This window comes from Drosophila sulfurigaster, chromosome 2L (genome assembly GCF_023558435.1).
Source record: "Drosophila sulfurigaster albostrigata strain 15112-1811.04 chromosome 2L, ASM2355843v2, whole genome shotgun sequence".
Classification (NCBI taxonomy): Eukaryota; Metazoa; Arthropoda; class Insecta; order Diptera; family Drosophilidae; genus Drosophila; species Drosophila sulfurigaster.
In genome coordinates, this window is record NC_084881.1 from 26,655,809 (window position 1) to 26,671,018 (window position 15,210).

At 32.8% G+C, this 15,210-nt stretch overlaps 3 protein-coding genes across 3 annotated transcripts; 2 read left to right on the forward strand and 1 right to left on the reverse strand.

The window, feature by feature from the left end:
* The first annotated feature begins 6,428 nt into the window (after window positions 1–6,428).
* Window positions 6,429–7,306, forward strand: LOC133847337 (C-type lectin domain family 3 member A-like). The gene is made up of 2 exons (XM_062282311.1): window positions 6,429–6,516; window positions 6,576–7,306. The coding sequence occupies exons 1-2, from the start codon at window positions 6,457–6,459 to the stop codon at window positions 7,260–7,262; spliced, it is 747 nt and encodes a 248-aa protein (XP_062138295.1). The 5' UTR covers window positions 6,429–6,456; the 3' UTR covers window positions 7,263–7,306.
* Window positions 7,307–8,749: 1,443 nt separating this feature from the next.
* LOC133847187 (collectin-10-like) lies at window positions 8,750–9,707 on the forward strand. Its single transcript, XM_062282055.1, has 2 exons — window positions 8,750–8,843; window positions 8,903–9,707. The coding sequence occupies exons 1-2, from the start codon at window positions 8,784–8,786 to the stop codon at window positions 9,608–9,610; spliced, it is 768 nt and encodes a 255-aa protein (XP_062138039.1). The 5' UTR covers window positions 8,750–8,783; the 3' UTR covers window positions 9,611–9,707.
* A 2,103-nt stretch (window positions 9,708–11,810) lies between these two features.
* On the reverse strand, window positions 11,811–14,928 carry LOC133850376 (activator of 90 kDa heat shock protein ATPase homolog 1). The gene is made up of 4 exons (XM_062286455.1): window positions 14,591–14,928; window positions 13,873–14,512; window positions 13,669–13,804; window positions 11,811–12,357 (listed from the first exon to the last, which is right to left on the reverse strand). Exons 1-4 carry the CDS (start codon window positions 14,736–14,738, stop codon window positions 12,214–12,216), a joined length of 1,068 nt encoding a protein of 355 aa, XP_062142439.1. The 5' UTR covers window positions 14,739–14,928; the 3' UTR covers window positions 11,811–12,213.
* Window positions 14,929–15,210: the final 282 nt, after the last annotated feature.

A 15,210-nucleotide genomic window follows, 5' to 3' on the forward strand; every position in this document is an offset into this window, starting at 1 on the left:
TTATGGCAGTGAGGAAGTAAGTACTCCTAATAAATCTCCCTTTAGATGATCCTAAGTTTCGGTTTCCATTCATAGAGCTGCGTTGAATCGAGGCAACTTGAGTCAAACTGTGGAACATATTACCATAAAGAAATCACCTAATGAATGATGGTATATGTCAAGACAAGCAGTTGTTTATTTGCGAGCATAGAACAAAATTGACATGAACAATTATGAATTTTTAATAAAATATCAGTTTAACTATTGTCGTCTTATTCGAAATAAATAAATCACTTTGCTTCTTATTGACCGAAAAATATAAATATGTGCTGATAAGACAGCGAAGTCAAAATTTGTAGAAAAGATTGTTTGTTTTTTACGATAGCCTCAGAAGCAAATACATTTGAAATTAGTATTATTCGAATATCAGGATGAATTCAATGCAATCAAACATAAATTGCAGACTGATAAAGATTATTGGATTGGCATTAACGATTTAGCTAGAGAAGGTGAATTTACTTCCATTTCTACAGGTCTCAGAGCAAACTATTTTATGTGGGATGAACCACGTGAACCAAACAATCTCGGTGGTAATGAACATTGCGGTGAATTGCACTCCTATATTGAATTCAAAATGAATGATAATACATGTACCAAAAAACAATTGTTTATTTGCGAATTTAGAAATTAATATTATTAAATATATTATAATTCCACTACACATCTGTATAAGTGATTAGGTCATTTGAGAATTGCTTGTTCGATTCTAGCAACAGTCTTTTTTCGGACGAATTTTGTTTACTAAAATGTATTTTATTTTATTTTCGCTTCTTATGAAATTGTAATAAAGTGATTCTTTTAGGAAAAATTTCAAAACTGAATTCAGTACTCTGTTATTAGAAATTCTGCCAGACGCTACTCTGATAACGTACTCAGAATTCAATACATTATATGCTTAGATTAATGAAAGTCAAAGTCAACAACTTATCTCTGTCCTTGTTCCAATTTGAATGACCTCAAGATCAAATACAACCCAATTCTCAAAATTCGTCATATGCTTTCAGTTATGTAATATAGTTTGGCTATATAAACTCTGATTTGGGCAACAGAAATTTAGTTTGAAACACATCACTGTTTAATATTGTGTAAATCAAAATGCATATAATAATATTTGGACTCCTTCTCTCAGTCCTTGTTGTCTATGGCAGTGGGGAAGTAAGTAATCTTTATAAATCGTGCTTTTGATGATTCTCAAATGATTCGGTTTCCATTCAATAGAGCTGCCAGGAATCGAGGCAACTTGAGTCAACTTGTGGAACATATTGCCATAAAGCTCTGAAGCCTGTATTAGAACATACGAAGGCGTTAGAGAGACAATTGACTGATTTAAAACCTGAAGAGAAATGCTTGTCGGAGAACAAATTCGATTCACAGGATAATACGATCCAACAGAAATTGAGAGACTTGCAAACTGCAAGTGAACAAACTATGCACCAAATCAAATTGCAGGGTAAACAAGTCGAGCAACAATTGGAACATCTTCATAAAGCGGTGGAAGTTAAGAATCAAATACCTGGACCACCTTATCAGCAGATTGGATCAAAGTATTATTATATTGAAGAATCTGAAGAAGTCAATTGGTTTGGGGCAGTCAACAAATGTCTTATCCTAGGTGGACATTTAGTTAGTTTTAAGAATCAGCATGAATTTAATGCAATCAAGGGGAAACTGCAAGCTTGGAAAAATTATTGGATTGACATTAACGATTTAGCTAAAGAGGGTCAATTTACTTCCGTAGCAACTGGTCAAAACCCGAAGTTTTTGAATTGGCATATTTATGAGCCAAATAACGGTGAGTCTTTTAACGAGCATTGCGGTGAATTATGGTTCCATAATGAAAATCACCTAATGAATGATGCTATGTGTGAAATGAAGAAGTTGTTTATTTGTGAACGTACAGAGAACTAAATTGACATCAACACTTATGAATTTTTAATAAACTATCAGTTTAACTATTGTCGTCTTATTCGAAATAATATAATAATAATAATAAATCGATTTTGCTTCTTATTGACTATTGACCGAGAAACATAAATTTGTGCTGATAAAACAGCGAAGCCTCAGAAACAAATACATAATTAGTTTTTACTGCTGAATATTATTATTAATCAAAGATTTAGTACGAATCGAAATGGATAATATAGGGTATAATTTATTTGAGAGCATGTGAAAGTCTGGTGAACCAAACAATATTGTAATAATGACGCTGATAATGCACTGCGCTATTTTTTGTTTTTTTTTTGCGAATTTGGTAATGAACATAAATTAATATATTATTATTCCAGGCAGCCAAATAAATACACATCTGTATAATTGAAAAGGTTATCTGAGAATTGTCTTCTCGATTATAGCAACAGTTTTTCATATAAATTTTGTTTACTAAAATATATTTTCTTTTCTTTTTGCTTCTTATGGCAATGCCTTTGTGCAGTTTATAAAAACACTAAATAGTAATAAATTAATTATTTCAACAACAAATTTAAACATTGCACTTAGTACTCAATTATTTTATAACATTCATTTAATTCTATTCGTATAAATCAAGGAGCAGAGTCTATCGAACACATTCACTATATGTTTAGATTAATGAAAGTGATAGACAACGACTTATCTCTATCTTTGTCTCAATTTTGATAACCTTAAGTTCAATTGCATAACACATATTGTCCATTACGTGCATTCCAATCAGTTTCATATACGAACTACATATAGTATATTTTGGGTATATAAGTTCTGTTTTTGTTCTGAAGAGCTTCAGTTCAAAAAAACATCACATCACATCATTGTGTGAATCAACATGAATATAATAATATTTGGACTCCTTCTCTCAGTCATCGTTGTTTATGGCAGTGAGGAAGTAAGTACTCCTAATAAATCTCCCTTTAGATGATCCTAAGTTTCGGTTTCCATTCATAGAGCTGCGTTGAATCGAGGCAACTTGAGTCAAACTGTGGAACATATTGCCATAAAGAAATCACCTAATGAATGATGGTATATGTCAAGACAAGCAGTTGTTTATTTGCGAGCATAGAACAAAATTGACATGAACAATTATGAATTTTTAATAAAATATCAGTTTAACTATTGTCGTCTTATTCGAAATAAATAAATCACTTTGCTTCTTATTGACCGAAAAATATAAATATGTGCTGATAAGACAGCGAAGTCAAAATTTGTAGAAAAGATTGTTTGTTTTTTACGATAGCCTCAGAAGCAAATACATTTGAAATTAGTATTATTCGAATATCAGGATGAATTCAATGCAATCAAACATAAATTGCAGACTGATAAAGATTATTGGATTGGCATTAACGATTTAGCTAGAGAAGGTGAATTTACTTCCATTTCTACAGGTCTCAGAGCAAACTATTTTATGTGGGATGAACCACGTGAACCAAACAATCTCGGTGGTAATGAACATTGCGGTGAATTGCACTCCTATATTGAATTCAAAATGAATGATAATACATGTACCAAAAAACAATTGTTTATTTGCGAATTTAGAAATTAATATTATTAAATATATTATAATTCCACTACACATCTGTATAAGTGATTAGGTCATTTGAGAATTGCTTGTTCGATTCTAGCAACAGTCTTTTTTCGGACGAATTTTGTTTACTAAAATGTATTTTATTTTATTTTCGCTTCTTATGAAATTGTAATAAAGAGATTCTTTTAGGAAAAATTTCAAAACTGAATTCAGTACTCTATTATTAGAAATTCTGCCAGACGCTACTCTGATAACGTACTCAGAATTCAATATATAATATTATATGCTTAGATTAATGAAAGTCAAAGTCAACAACTTATCTCTGTCCTTGTTCCAATTTGAATGACCTCAAGATCAAATACATTCCAATTCTCAAAGTTCGTCATATGCTTTCAGTTATGTAATATAGTTCGGCTATATAAACTCTGATTTGGGCAACAGAGATTTAGTTTGAAACACATCACTGTTTAATATTGTGTAAATCAAAATGAATATAATAATATTTGGACTCCTTCTCTCAGTCCTCGTTGTGTATGGCAGTGAGGAAGTAAGTACACCTAATAAATCGTACTTTCGATGATTCTAAGCTAATTCGGTTTCCATTCATAGAGCTGCGTTGAATCGAGGCAACTTGAGTCAACCTGTGGAACATATTGCCATAAAGTTTTGAAGACTGTATTAGAACATACGAAGGCGTTAGAGCGACAATTGATTGATTTTAAACCTGAAGAGAAATGCTTGTCGGAGAACAAATTCGATTCACAGGATAATACGCTCCAACAGAAATTGAGAGACTTGCATATTGCAAGTGAACAAATTATGCAACAAATCAAATTGCAGGGTAAACAAGTCGAACAACAATTGGAACATCTTCATAAAGCGGTGGAAGTTAAGAATCAAATACCTGGACCACCTTATCAGCAGATTGGATCAAAGTATTATTATATTGAAGAATCTGAAGAAGTCAATTGGTTTGGGGCAGTCAACAAATGTTTTGTCCTAGGTGGACATTTAGTTAGTTTTAAAAATCTGGATGAATTTAATGCAATCAAAGGGAAACTGCAAGCTGGAAAAAATTATTGGATTGACATTAACGATTTAGCTAACGAGGGAGAATTTATTTCAGTTGCAACAGGCAAAAAGCCGACATATGTGTATTGGCATTATGGTGAACCAAACAACGGTAAACCTAACGGAATTTTAGAGCATTGCGGTGAATTATGGTTCTCTAATGGAAATCACCTAATGAATGATGGTATATGTCAAGACAAGCAGTTGTTTATTTGTGAGCATAGAACTAAAATGACATGAACAATTATGTATTTTTAATAAACTATCAGTTTAACTCTTGTCGTCTTATTCGAAATAAATAAATCACTTTGCTTCTTATTGAATATAAATATGTGCTGATAAGACATTGAAGCAAAAATCTGTAGCAGAGATTGTTTGTTTTTTACGATAGCCTCAGAAACAAATATATAATTAGAATTAAATAATATTCCATAATGCAATTTGCCAAATGTTTTTACTGCTGAAAATGATGTGAACACTAAATTTTGTTGGATTATTATTTTTTGATTATTATTAATCAAAGATTTAGTACGAATCGAAATGGATATAACATAATTTATTTGAGAGCAGCTGTTATACCAAATATACATTGTAGTATATTTTAGTATTTTTAATCAGTCGGATTCACTCGAAAATATATTTCTTGTTTCTTTATTCTGATAACGCCACTTTAAACACATGTGGCTATATACTTATATTGTTTGAAACTATGCAAACACAGTATATTTAAACGCGACATATGTATTAACATATATACATAATAAATTGAGGCTATATATAAAAACTAATTATTGGCACTCAGTTGAACTTTCTTATAAGGAAAAGTGTTTAAGTGTATTTATATCAAAATATATGATGATTAGAAGAAGGAATGTTTAATTGGCGCAACTTGAGTTAAATGTTTGTTGCAACAAATTTGTACGAATCATAATATTTTACTTATACTTTTATAGTAAGTCTTACAAATGTTAGTCTCAAATGTGAATTAACAAGAAAATCGATGCACAAAAGCCTAGCAATTGACCCAATTTAAATTCTTTGTTATAAGTCATCTGATAAGAAATCAGAGGTGTATTTTAATATTTATACCCTCTGCTCATAGGGTTATTATAACTTTGTGCCTGCAGAAAATGTATCTAACACGCAGAAGGAGCTATCTCTGATCCTATACAGTATATATATTCTTCATATAGCCATGCTTGTCTGTCCGTCTGTATAAACATCTAAATCTGAGAGACTATTAGGATAGAGTTATAATTGTTTTTCGATAGCATTTACTAGAGGTCTTAGTTGGTTTGACTGACAATCTGGTATATTTTGCACTAATTGGTATATTTTATATGGAGTACTATACTAAAATACCAAATAAACAATTTAGTATTTTTTTGTATTTTTGCGGTATATTATTCGATGTGTTTAAAATAAGTACCGTATTGTTTTGTTTTCATTGGCTAGCTGGTATTTCACAGTTAAGCACACTCGATGTAGCTTTCTTAAATGTTTTGTTCTGATAAGGTTGCGAAAAAGTATGTAAAAAATTCCCCAATTTATTGAGGCTACATATGTATATTTTAGAAATGTACTTCTATTTGACGCAATTGGAAATTCCATTTTGTTATAAATCATCTGATAAGAAATTTTAATATTTTTTAATTGAATTGGGAAAAAGCTTACAAATTTCATGTGAACAACAAAAAATTATTTCACCAGAGATTGTATATCAAACACCCTTCTAAGAAATGTGTTGATATATGTATGTATATAGGGCATATTTTCAGGATATATAGTACTATATAAGCTCTGCTTACGGGCTCAATAACTTCAGTTCGATATTTAACTTTGTGCGATTCAAAATGAACACATTATTTGTGTGTCTCCTTGCCTCAGTCCTTGTGGTATACGGCAGTGAAGATGTAAGTCTAATTCGATTAATGATCATTAAAATGATCTCAAAGTCAATTTTCATCTATAGAATCTTCAGGAGTCGAAGCAGCAAGAGACGAGCTGTGTCAATTACTGCTCGAATATTATAAACCCTATGCTAAATGTTACGAGGAATCTACGGAACCAAGTGAATGATTTTAAAAATCAAACGAAATGTTTGTCGCAGTTCGAGAACACGAATAAGCTGATGGAGAAGAAATTTGCATCGCAGGACAAAAAGATTGAACAGAAATTGAGAGACTTGAACACTACAAGTGAACAAATTTTGCAACAAATCAATTTACAGGGTAAACAAGTCGAGCAACAACTGGAGGTAGTCAAAAAGTTAATACCTGGACCACCTTATCAGCAGATTGGATCAAAGTATTATTATATTGAAAAATCTGAAAAAGTCAATTGGTTTGGTGCAGTCCACAAATGTCTGGCAATGGATGGACATTTAGTTAATATCCAAAATGTGGTTGAATTCAACGCAATCAAGCAGAAACTGCAAAATCGTGAAGATTATTGGATTGACATTAACGTTTTAGCTAATAAGGATGAATATACTTCGATTTCTACAGGTTGGAAAGCAAATTTTTTTATGTGGCAGTCAGGTGAACCAAACAAAATCAACGGTAACAATTGTTGTAAATTGAATTCATCTCGAGAATTCAAAATGCGTCTTGATGCATGTAGTTATAAACAATTGTTTATTTGCGAATTTAGAAATTAATAATGTTAAATACAATATTATTCCAGCCAGCCTAATAAATATTAATACACGTCTGTATAATTGAATGGGTTATTTAAGAATTGTTTATCCGATTGTAGCAACAGTTTTTTTCAAATGTTTACAAAAATGTATATTTTTATATTTTCACTTTTTATGGCATTTCCAATGTGAGCGCTTTTGACAAAAACATTAAAATATAATAAACGAATTGATTCAATAACAAATTTCAAAATTGAAATCAGTATTCTATTATTAAAAATTCGGATAGTAAAAGACCGAAAGTAAAGACTGTTGGGCGTTGTTCTGATAACACATTCTGAACTCAATACATTATGCTTATTTTTAAGAAGACGGCAACGACTCATCTCTGTCCTTAATATCAAATACATCACACTGATCACAGTTTGCTTAAACTTCCACTTTCAATTATGTGCTTATACACTGAAAAAAAGTTCGAATTTTGATCTCAAAAGTACGTTAGGAACATGAAAATCATAAAGATGGAAAACACATCATGATTTCAAGAACATTTAATACAACCCAAAAAGAAAATTTTGTATATACTAATGTTCTTAGTTTTAAGGATTTAGTTTTAAAGTGGTCTTAGTTTAAGAACGCAAATTTTAAGTCGAATGTTATTCATTTTAGGAACTGTTATTTTCTTCAGTGTAATATATTTTGGGTATATAAGTTCTATTTTTTATATACCCGCCACCCATAGGGTAGAAGGGTATTACAACTTTGTTCCGGTAGGAAATGTATGTAATAGGTAAAAGGAGGCATCTCCGATTCTATAAAGTTTATACATTCTTGATCAGCGTCAACAGCCGAGACGATATAGCCATGTCCGTCTGTATGAACATCTAAATTTCAGAGACTATCAGGACAGAGATATAATTGTTTTTCGATAGCATTTACTAGAGGTCTTAGTTGCTTTGGCTGACAATCTGGTATATTTTGCACTATATACATATATCTGTATATTTTGAATGTAGTACTCGTACTATACCAATATACCAAAAAAAGAAAAAGAAAAAAACAATTTGGTAATTTTTGTATTTTTGCAGTATATTATTTGGAATATTTAAAATTACCACCGCATTGTTTTGTTTTCATTGGCTAGCTGGTATTTCACAGTTAAGCACACTCGATGTAGCTTTCTTAAATGTTTTATTCTGAGAAAAATGCGAAAAAGTATGTAAAAAATTCCCCAATTTATTGAGGCTACATATGTATATTTTAGAAATGTACTTCTATTTGACGCAATTGGAAATTCCATTTTGTTATAAATCATCTGATAAGAAATTTTAATATTTTTTAATTGAATTGGGAAAAAGCTTACAAATTTCATGTGAACAACAAAAAATTATTTCACCAGAGATTGTATATCAAACACCCTTCTAAGAAATGTGTTGATATATGTATGTATATAGGGCATATTTTCAGGATATATAGTACTATATAAGCTCTGCTTACGGGCTCAATAACTTCAGTTCGATATTTAACTTTGTGCGATTCAAAATGAACACATTATTTGTGTGTCTCCTTGCCTCAGTCCTTGTGGTATATGGCTGTGAAGATGTAAGTCTAACTCGATTAATTATCATTAGGATGATCTCAAAGTCAATTTCCATCTATAGAATCTTCAGGAGTCGAAGCAGCAAGACACGAACTGTGTAAATTACTGCTCGAATATTATATACCCTGTGCTAAATGTTACGAAGACTCTACAGAACCAAGTGAATGATTTTAATCATCAAAATAAATGTTTGTCGCAGTTCGAGAACACGAATAAGCTGATGGAGGAGAAATTTGCATCGCAGGACAAAAAGATTGAACAGAAATTGAGAGACTTGAACACTACAAGTGAACAAATTATGCACCAAATCAAATTGCAGGGTAAACAAGTCGAACAACAGTTGGAACATCTTCAAAAAGCGGAGGAAGTTAAGAAGCAAATACCTGGACCGCCTTATCAGCAGATTGGTTCAAAGTATTATTATATTGAAGAATCTGAAGAAGTGAATTGGTTTGGGGCAGTCAACAAATGTCTTATCATAGGTGGAAATTTAGTTAGTTTCGAAAATCAGGATGAATTCAATGCAATCAAGGGGAAACTACAAGCTGGAAAAGATTATTGGATTGACCTTAACGATTTAGCTGAGAAGAAAAAATTTATTTCAGTAGCAACAGGCAAAAAGCCGACGTATTCTAATTTTAAGTCACCGGAACCAAACAATAACGGTGGTGACGAACATTGCGTTGAATTGTATTCGGAGTTAGGGCACCTAATGAATGATACCCCATGTTCAATGAAACAATTGTTTATTTGCAAATTTAGAAATTAATATTATTCAATATATTATTATTCTATTACACATCTGTATAATTGAGTGGGTCATTTAAGAATTGTTTATTCGATTATATGTTAGCAACAGTTTTTTTCAGACAAATTTTGTTTACTAAATTCTAATAATAATAATAATAATAATAATAATTGTAATAAAGTGATTCTTTTAAAATTGTGTACTCTATTGTTAGAAAGCAAAGTCTGGCAGACGCTGCTTTGATAACGCGTTTAAAATTCAATATATTATATGCTTAGATTAATGAAAGTAAAAGTCAATGACTTATCTCTGCTCTTGACCCAATTTTATTGACCTCAAGATCAAATACATCGCGATTATCAAAGTTAACAGATGCCAAGCAATAGGTGGACGTTTGGTTAGTATCAAATATCTCGATGAATTCAATGCAATCGAGGAGGAACTGCAAGCTGAAAAAGATTATTGGATTGACATTAACGACTTGGAAAATGAAGGAGAATACTTTTCAATTGCCACGGGCCGCAAAGGAACCTATTTTATTGGCTACCAAATCAACCAAGCCAGTCAACAATTGAGAATTGCATCGAACTACATGGAACATCTAAAAAAATCAATGATGATAAATGTGAAAGAAAACAATTATATTTTTGCGAACATAGAAACTAGCTTGCATAGTTCTCTAACGAGTTATATTTGTAATATATATGTAATAGATATGTCATATGTAATGTTAATAAGAAGAATCACCGCGACTTCAAAGAATTCAAAATAAATAAATCTCATTTCGATCATTGCAATATTAAAATATACTTAAGTGGGCGAATTCTCTGCGATAGTGGAAACCTTACTTTAATAAATGTATATTCCATATCAGAGCATGATGATGTGTTATTGTTCAGATGAGTAATAAAAGTTGTTGTTGGGAATTAACTACAAAAATCTAGTAACAAATATTCGTATTTAAAATATGTCTTTGAATGTTTCAAACACGCTTGACAAAACACGGAAATAGATTGAAAAACGAAAGCGCTGTTGCTATGAAGATCACTGAAATCTAAGTACGCAATGATCGCGCTCTTTTTTTAATGATAACCCCAAGAAATAAATCATACCATACATATATAAAAAGTATTAGGTACATCACGCCACTTGCAACATAGTTTTTATTGTCTTTTTTGGCTATTTAAGCTCCATTTATTAAACTAAGAGCTTCAGTGTTTCACAAAAAGGTTTTGAGTGCGTATCAAAATGAAAATAATATTATTCGGGCTCCTCGTCGCAGTTCTTGTTGTCTACGGCTATGCGGAAGTGAGTGTCCTTTACGAACCAAATTTATAATAGTTTTAAGAGTGTGATTCCATTCATAGGATACCAAGGATAAACACGATGAATTGCTGAAACGTGATTGGGAAAAAATCCGAAAATATCTTGATGACATAAAACATTACCAGGATGTGATTAGGAGCCAAAAGGAATATATCGCTCTCCGCGACCAAAGAATGAAAGAGTACCAAATTGAAGTTGAAAAAAATATGCGAAGAATAGATGAGGCAATTGAGAAATTAAAAAATAGAGGATGAATATGAGAAATGTGGCAAAGTTTCAAATCCATAACAATCTTATCAGTCATTCAACTGTGTAAATTGTTGAAATAAATAGAGCAAATGTAAAACGGAAGTTGTTTCTTAAAAGATTATTTAAGCAAGGAAGTTGAAGTCGAATGAACTCGACTACCAATTTTTAGAGCGCTATTAAAATATACCAAATTGATATACCACAAAAATACATAAATATACCAAAGAATGTGTTCACATTCAAAATCTTTATCTGCGTGCTGTCGAAACAAAATTCTATCCCTATCACGTATAGCCTCTGAGATCTAGGTGTTTATACAAACGGACGGACAGACAGAGAGTCGGACATGGCCATATCAAGAATAGATATACCTTATAGGATCGGAGATGCCTACATTTCTTGACAGCACCAAGTTATAAAACGCTTTTGGTATAAAAATAATCTCAATCTTGTTTTAATATTGCAGCATTTGAGTTAAATTTGTATTTCAGCTGATAACACATTTTTCCTTGTTTTGAATCGATATAAAGCCTATATTATAGAGCTGACTGTTTTACCGATATTTCTCCAATCCAATTGTTGTAATTTAAGCTAACGATTGGAAGAAAGATTATTTTGATGTTGAATAAGCTAAACGAGAGAAGCATTTCGATTTCGCATTTATTTCGCCACTTAGAATGGTTGTTTTATATATGTGTGTGTGAGTGTGTTTGTTTGTACGTGTTGCTGTTGTCGTACAGTGAATCCATCTACATTACATATGTATGCGTTATGTATGTACTTTAATACCATTATCATAATGAAATTGTTAACAGAGTGCAATGGCGCGCAGCTGGACAGAAATTATAACTAGAGATTGTTGTTCTTATTATGGTGGATGATGGATAATCAAGTTGCAGCCGCTGTTCTGTTCTGTAATGGAATCCAAAATCGAATCCGAATCCAAATCCGAGTGATAAGCAAAGCCAACCAGAGAAGCTAGTGTAGTGTAGTATCCGTGTCTATGTGTGTCCAATTTAACCGAATGAGGGAGACGGAAAAGGTGCTCCTTATAAGGCGTCGGAAATGGAGCTGCCAAAGCCAAAGGTCTGCTTAATGCTGTGCCAATAGTATCGATGCCAGTTTGTCCTCATCGCATCGTACTCTGAGGCGGGAATGCCGGTCTGCTTCAACGTCATCATTGTGCTCGATGACTGCAATAGAGAACGATACATTAATATAGTACAATAAGCAAAGTTAGTCGTACGGTTCGCTTTCATCTTCAACATTTAAGATCGAAAAAGTGTTGATATAGATTAAACTATTCATTTTCTAATACAATTCTATCATAGCAATATTTTAAATGCTGTAATTATGTTCAAGTCAAATCAATTTGAAAGTAAAAAACTGACTAAATTGTATTGAGAGTTAGAAGCTGATATGTTTCTATGATTACTATTGATTAAATCCTCGATTTACCTTCACTACTTGCACTGTCACTCCTTACTAATTTTATCACGACTTCATTGCAAAGATAAATTTCATAGATTCTTTATCTTACTCACACATTAGGCAAACATTGAAATGCTTTAGCAACTTACAAATCTCTAAGAATGATATTTTGTCTGATAATAGAAAATAAATTTTATATGCATTTCAAACAAAAAATTTGAAAAAGTAGCTTGATTTGAAATGTTAACATTAGCATATAAATTGAAGTAAATCTTGAGTTAAACTATTATTTGTTTGGAGTTATTTCAAGCGTGGATTTAATGGCATTTTCTTAAGGTGAATTGATTTTCTTTATAGATTAAAGTGAGTTAAGCTGATGCTCTACACAAAGTTCCTCAATTTTTAAAGGAAAGCAACTCAAATGAAAAATTATAGACAAGGACCTAAATAGATTACAAAGAGCTTAAGGTTATATTAGAGACATGTGAACAAACTTGCATATTAATTGGAAGTAAATTGAGTTAATTGAAAGAGATTCTTTTACTATGAAGTAAACTATTAATACAATTTAAAGATCAGAAAAGAATATCCTTAGGTAGCAAAAAAATTGTTGCATAAAAATTAAAAATAAAAAACAACCTTTGATAATCAATAAGATTCAGAAAATAAATCATTTAAAAAGAAGTGAACTATTAATACATTTAATTTGAAGATCAGACAAGTTGATCCTTATAGAAAATTGTTCTATAAACTTTAAAAAAATAAATCAACCTTTGATAATAATGAAGATTAAAGTCGCTAAATTTGAAATGTTAGTTAAACAAGTCTTTTACAAAGAAGTAAACTGCTAAACTAAACGAAGATCAGATATGAGGATCCTTTGCAGTGTTAAAAAATGTAGTTAAACAAGTCTTTTACAAAGAAGTAAACTATTAAACTAATCAAAGATCAGACATGATCATCCTCGAAGACTACTATCAGAGAATTGTTTTATGAACTTAAAAAGAAATGCGATCCAGTCTAACAACAAAACGAAGCTGAGACAAGTTGACAACTCTATCGCCGACACTTACAGTTTCCTCGAGCTCGATGACGACATGCGAGTAGTGACCAGATGACCAGTTTTTCAGACGCCAGCTCTGCTGGATCTTCTTCTCGGGCACCAGTTCCTCAAACTTGCCCAGCACATTGCCGCCATAGAGGACGAATCTAAAAAAGAAATATGATTCAATTGAGAGATTCTTTGTTAAAGTGTAATAAAAGATTTCGATGCTCACTCGCCACCACGCACAGCATCGACTTTGGCCGGGGCACGTGTGAATGCTGTGACCATGTCGGGCTTTGTTAGTGCGTTGTACAGATCGTTGGCATTACAGTGGAACTCCTCGCACATGGACAACGTGCGCACGTCCAGCTTGCAGCCAACGCTGCTGCTCTTGCTGTTGCTGTTGATCGATGACGATGATGATGTGACACCAGTCGCTGCCTTCTGTTGGGCGGCATTCTTCGCATTGTTGGCATCCTTCAGGGCGCCGCCGCTGCCATCGTCACCTTTCTTTGGTAGTATCAAGTTCTTGGAATACTCCTCCTTCAGCTCCTTGATGTAGACGCCCAGCTGTTGGCGCACACGCTCACGTCCCACATTGTACATGAATTGTTTAAGCGTCTCGGACTCATCGTTGCTCTCATCAATGGTCACCGTTAGTTCCACATCCTCCAGACTATTCTCCTCGGATAGATTGGGGATTGTCAGTTTACCCTTGTGGCTCAGTTTGCTATTTTTGAGCAGACGGCCAGACCACTTCAAGACCAATTCCCATTCATAGAAGAATATCAGTTTGCCCTTGCGATTGTTCACAGTTGCCTCCCCGGTGCACTTGTCCACCGCATCCACAGCGCACTCGATATCACTTTGCACTTGCGTTGGTTGAAACAAAGATTAAGGTTAGGAATTGTACAATAAACAGAAACTTTGTAATGTAATTGAATATGTACCGATTTTAAAGTCATCGAACAACTGTTGCAATCTCTCCTTGGACCAGGGTGTCGCATTCTTTTCCGTCCAATGCCAATTGTTCACATTCGTCGCATCGGGTCGCTCCTCGACAATCCAGCGTGGATCTCCTTCTCCCCACTTGGCCATGGCTTTTGCTTTTGTCTGCTCTTTGCTGTATTAAACTCGCTGTGATAATCGCATTCGCGTGTCCTCCGCCTATGTTTGTGTTGCCTGGCAGTTGGCGTTTGGTGCTGTTTATTGTTAAATATTTGGAATTTTCTAGAAATTCAAGTTACTCGCTCGCTGCCTTGGCAGTCAATCTTGGAACTAGGGATGTTCTTATCGATATATCGATACCGCAACTGAACATTAGGCGATACTATCAATTAGTATTGCGTGCTTTGGTATGTCGAAATATCGTTTAAGCATCAACAACGATGAAAACAGCGTGACTAGCAGAAACACTGTTAATTGTCAGCTGATTACAGATAGTGTATTGTATGGATAGAGTACATATTTTTAAATAAGTTAAAAATTGGGAATGGGAATATTAAATTAACAAGTCATTAGTAAGAAATTAATATTTTCCATCCTTCCATCCTTTTACTTTTACAATTAC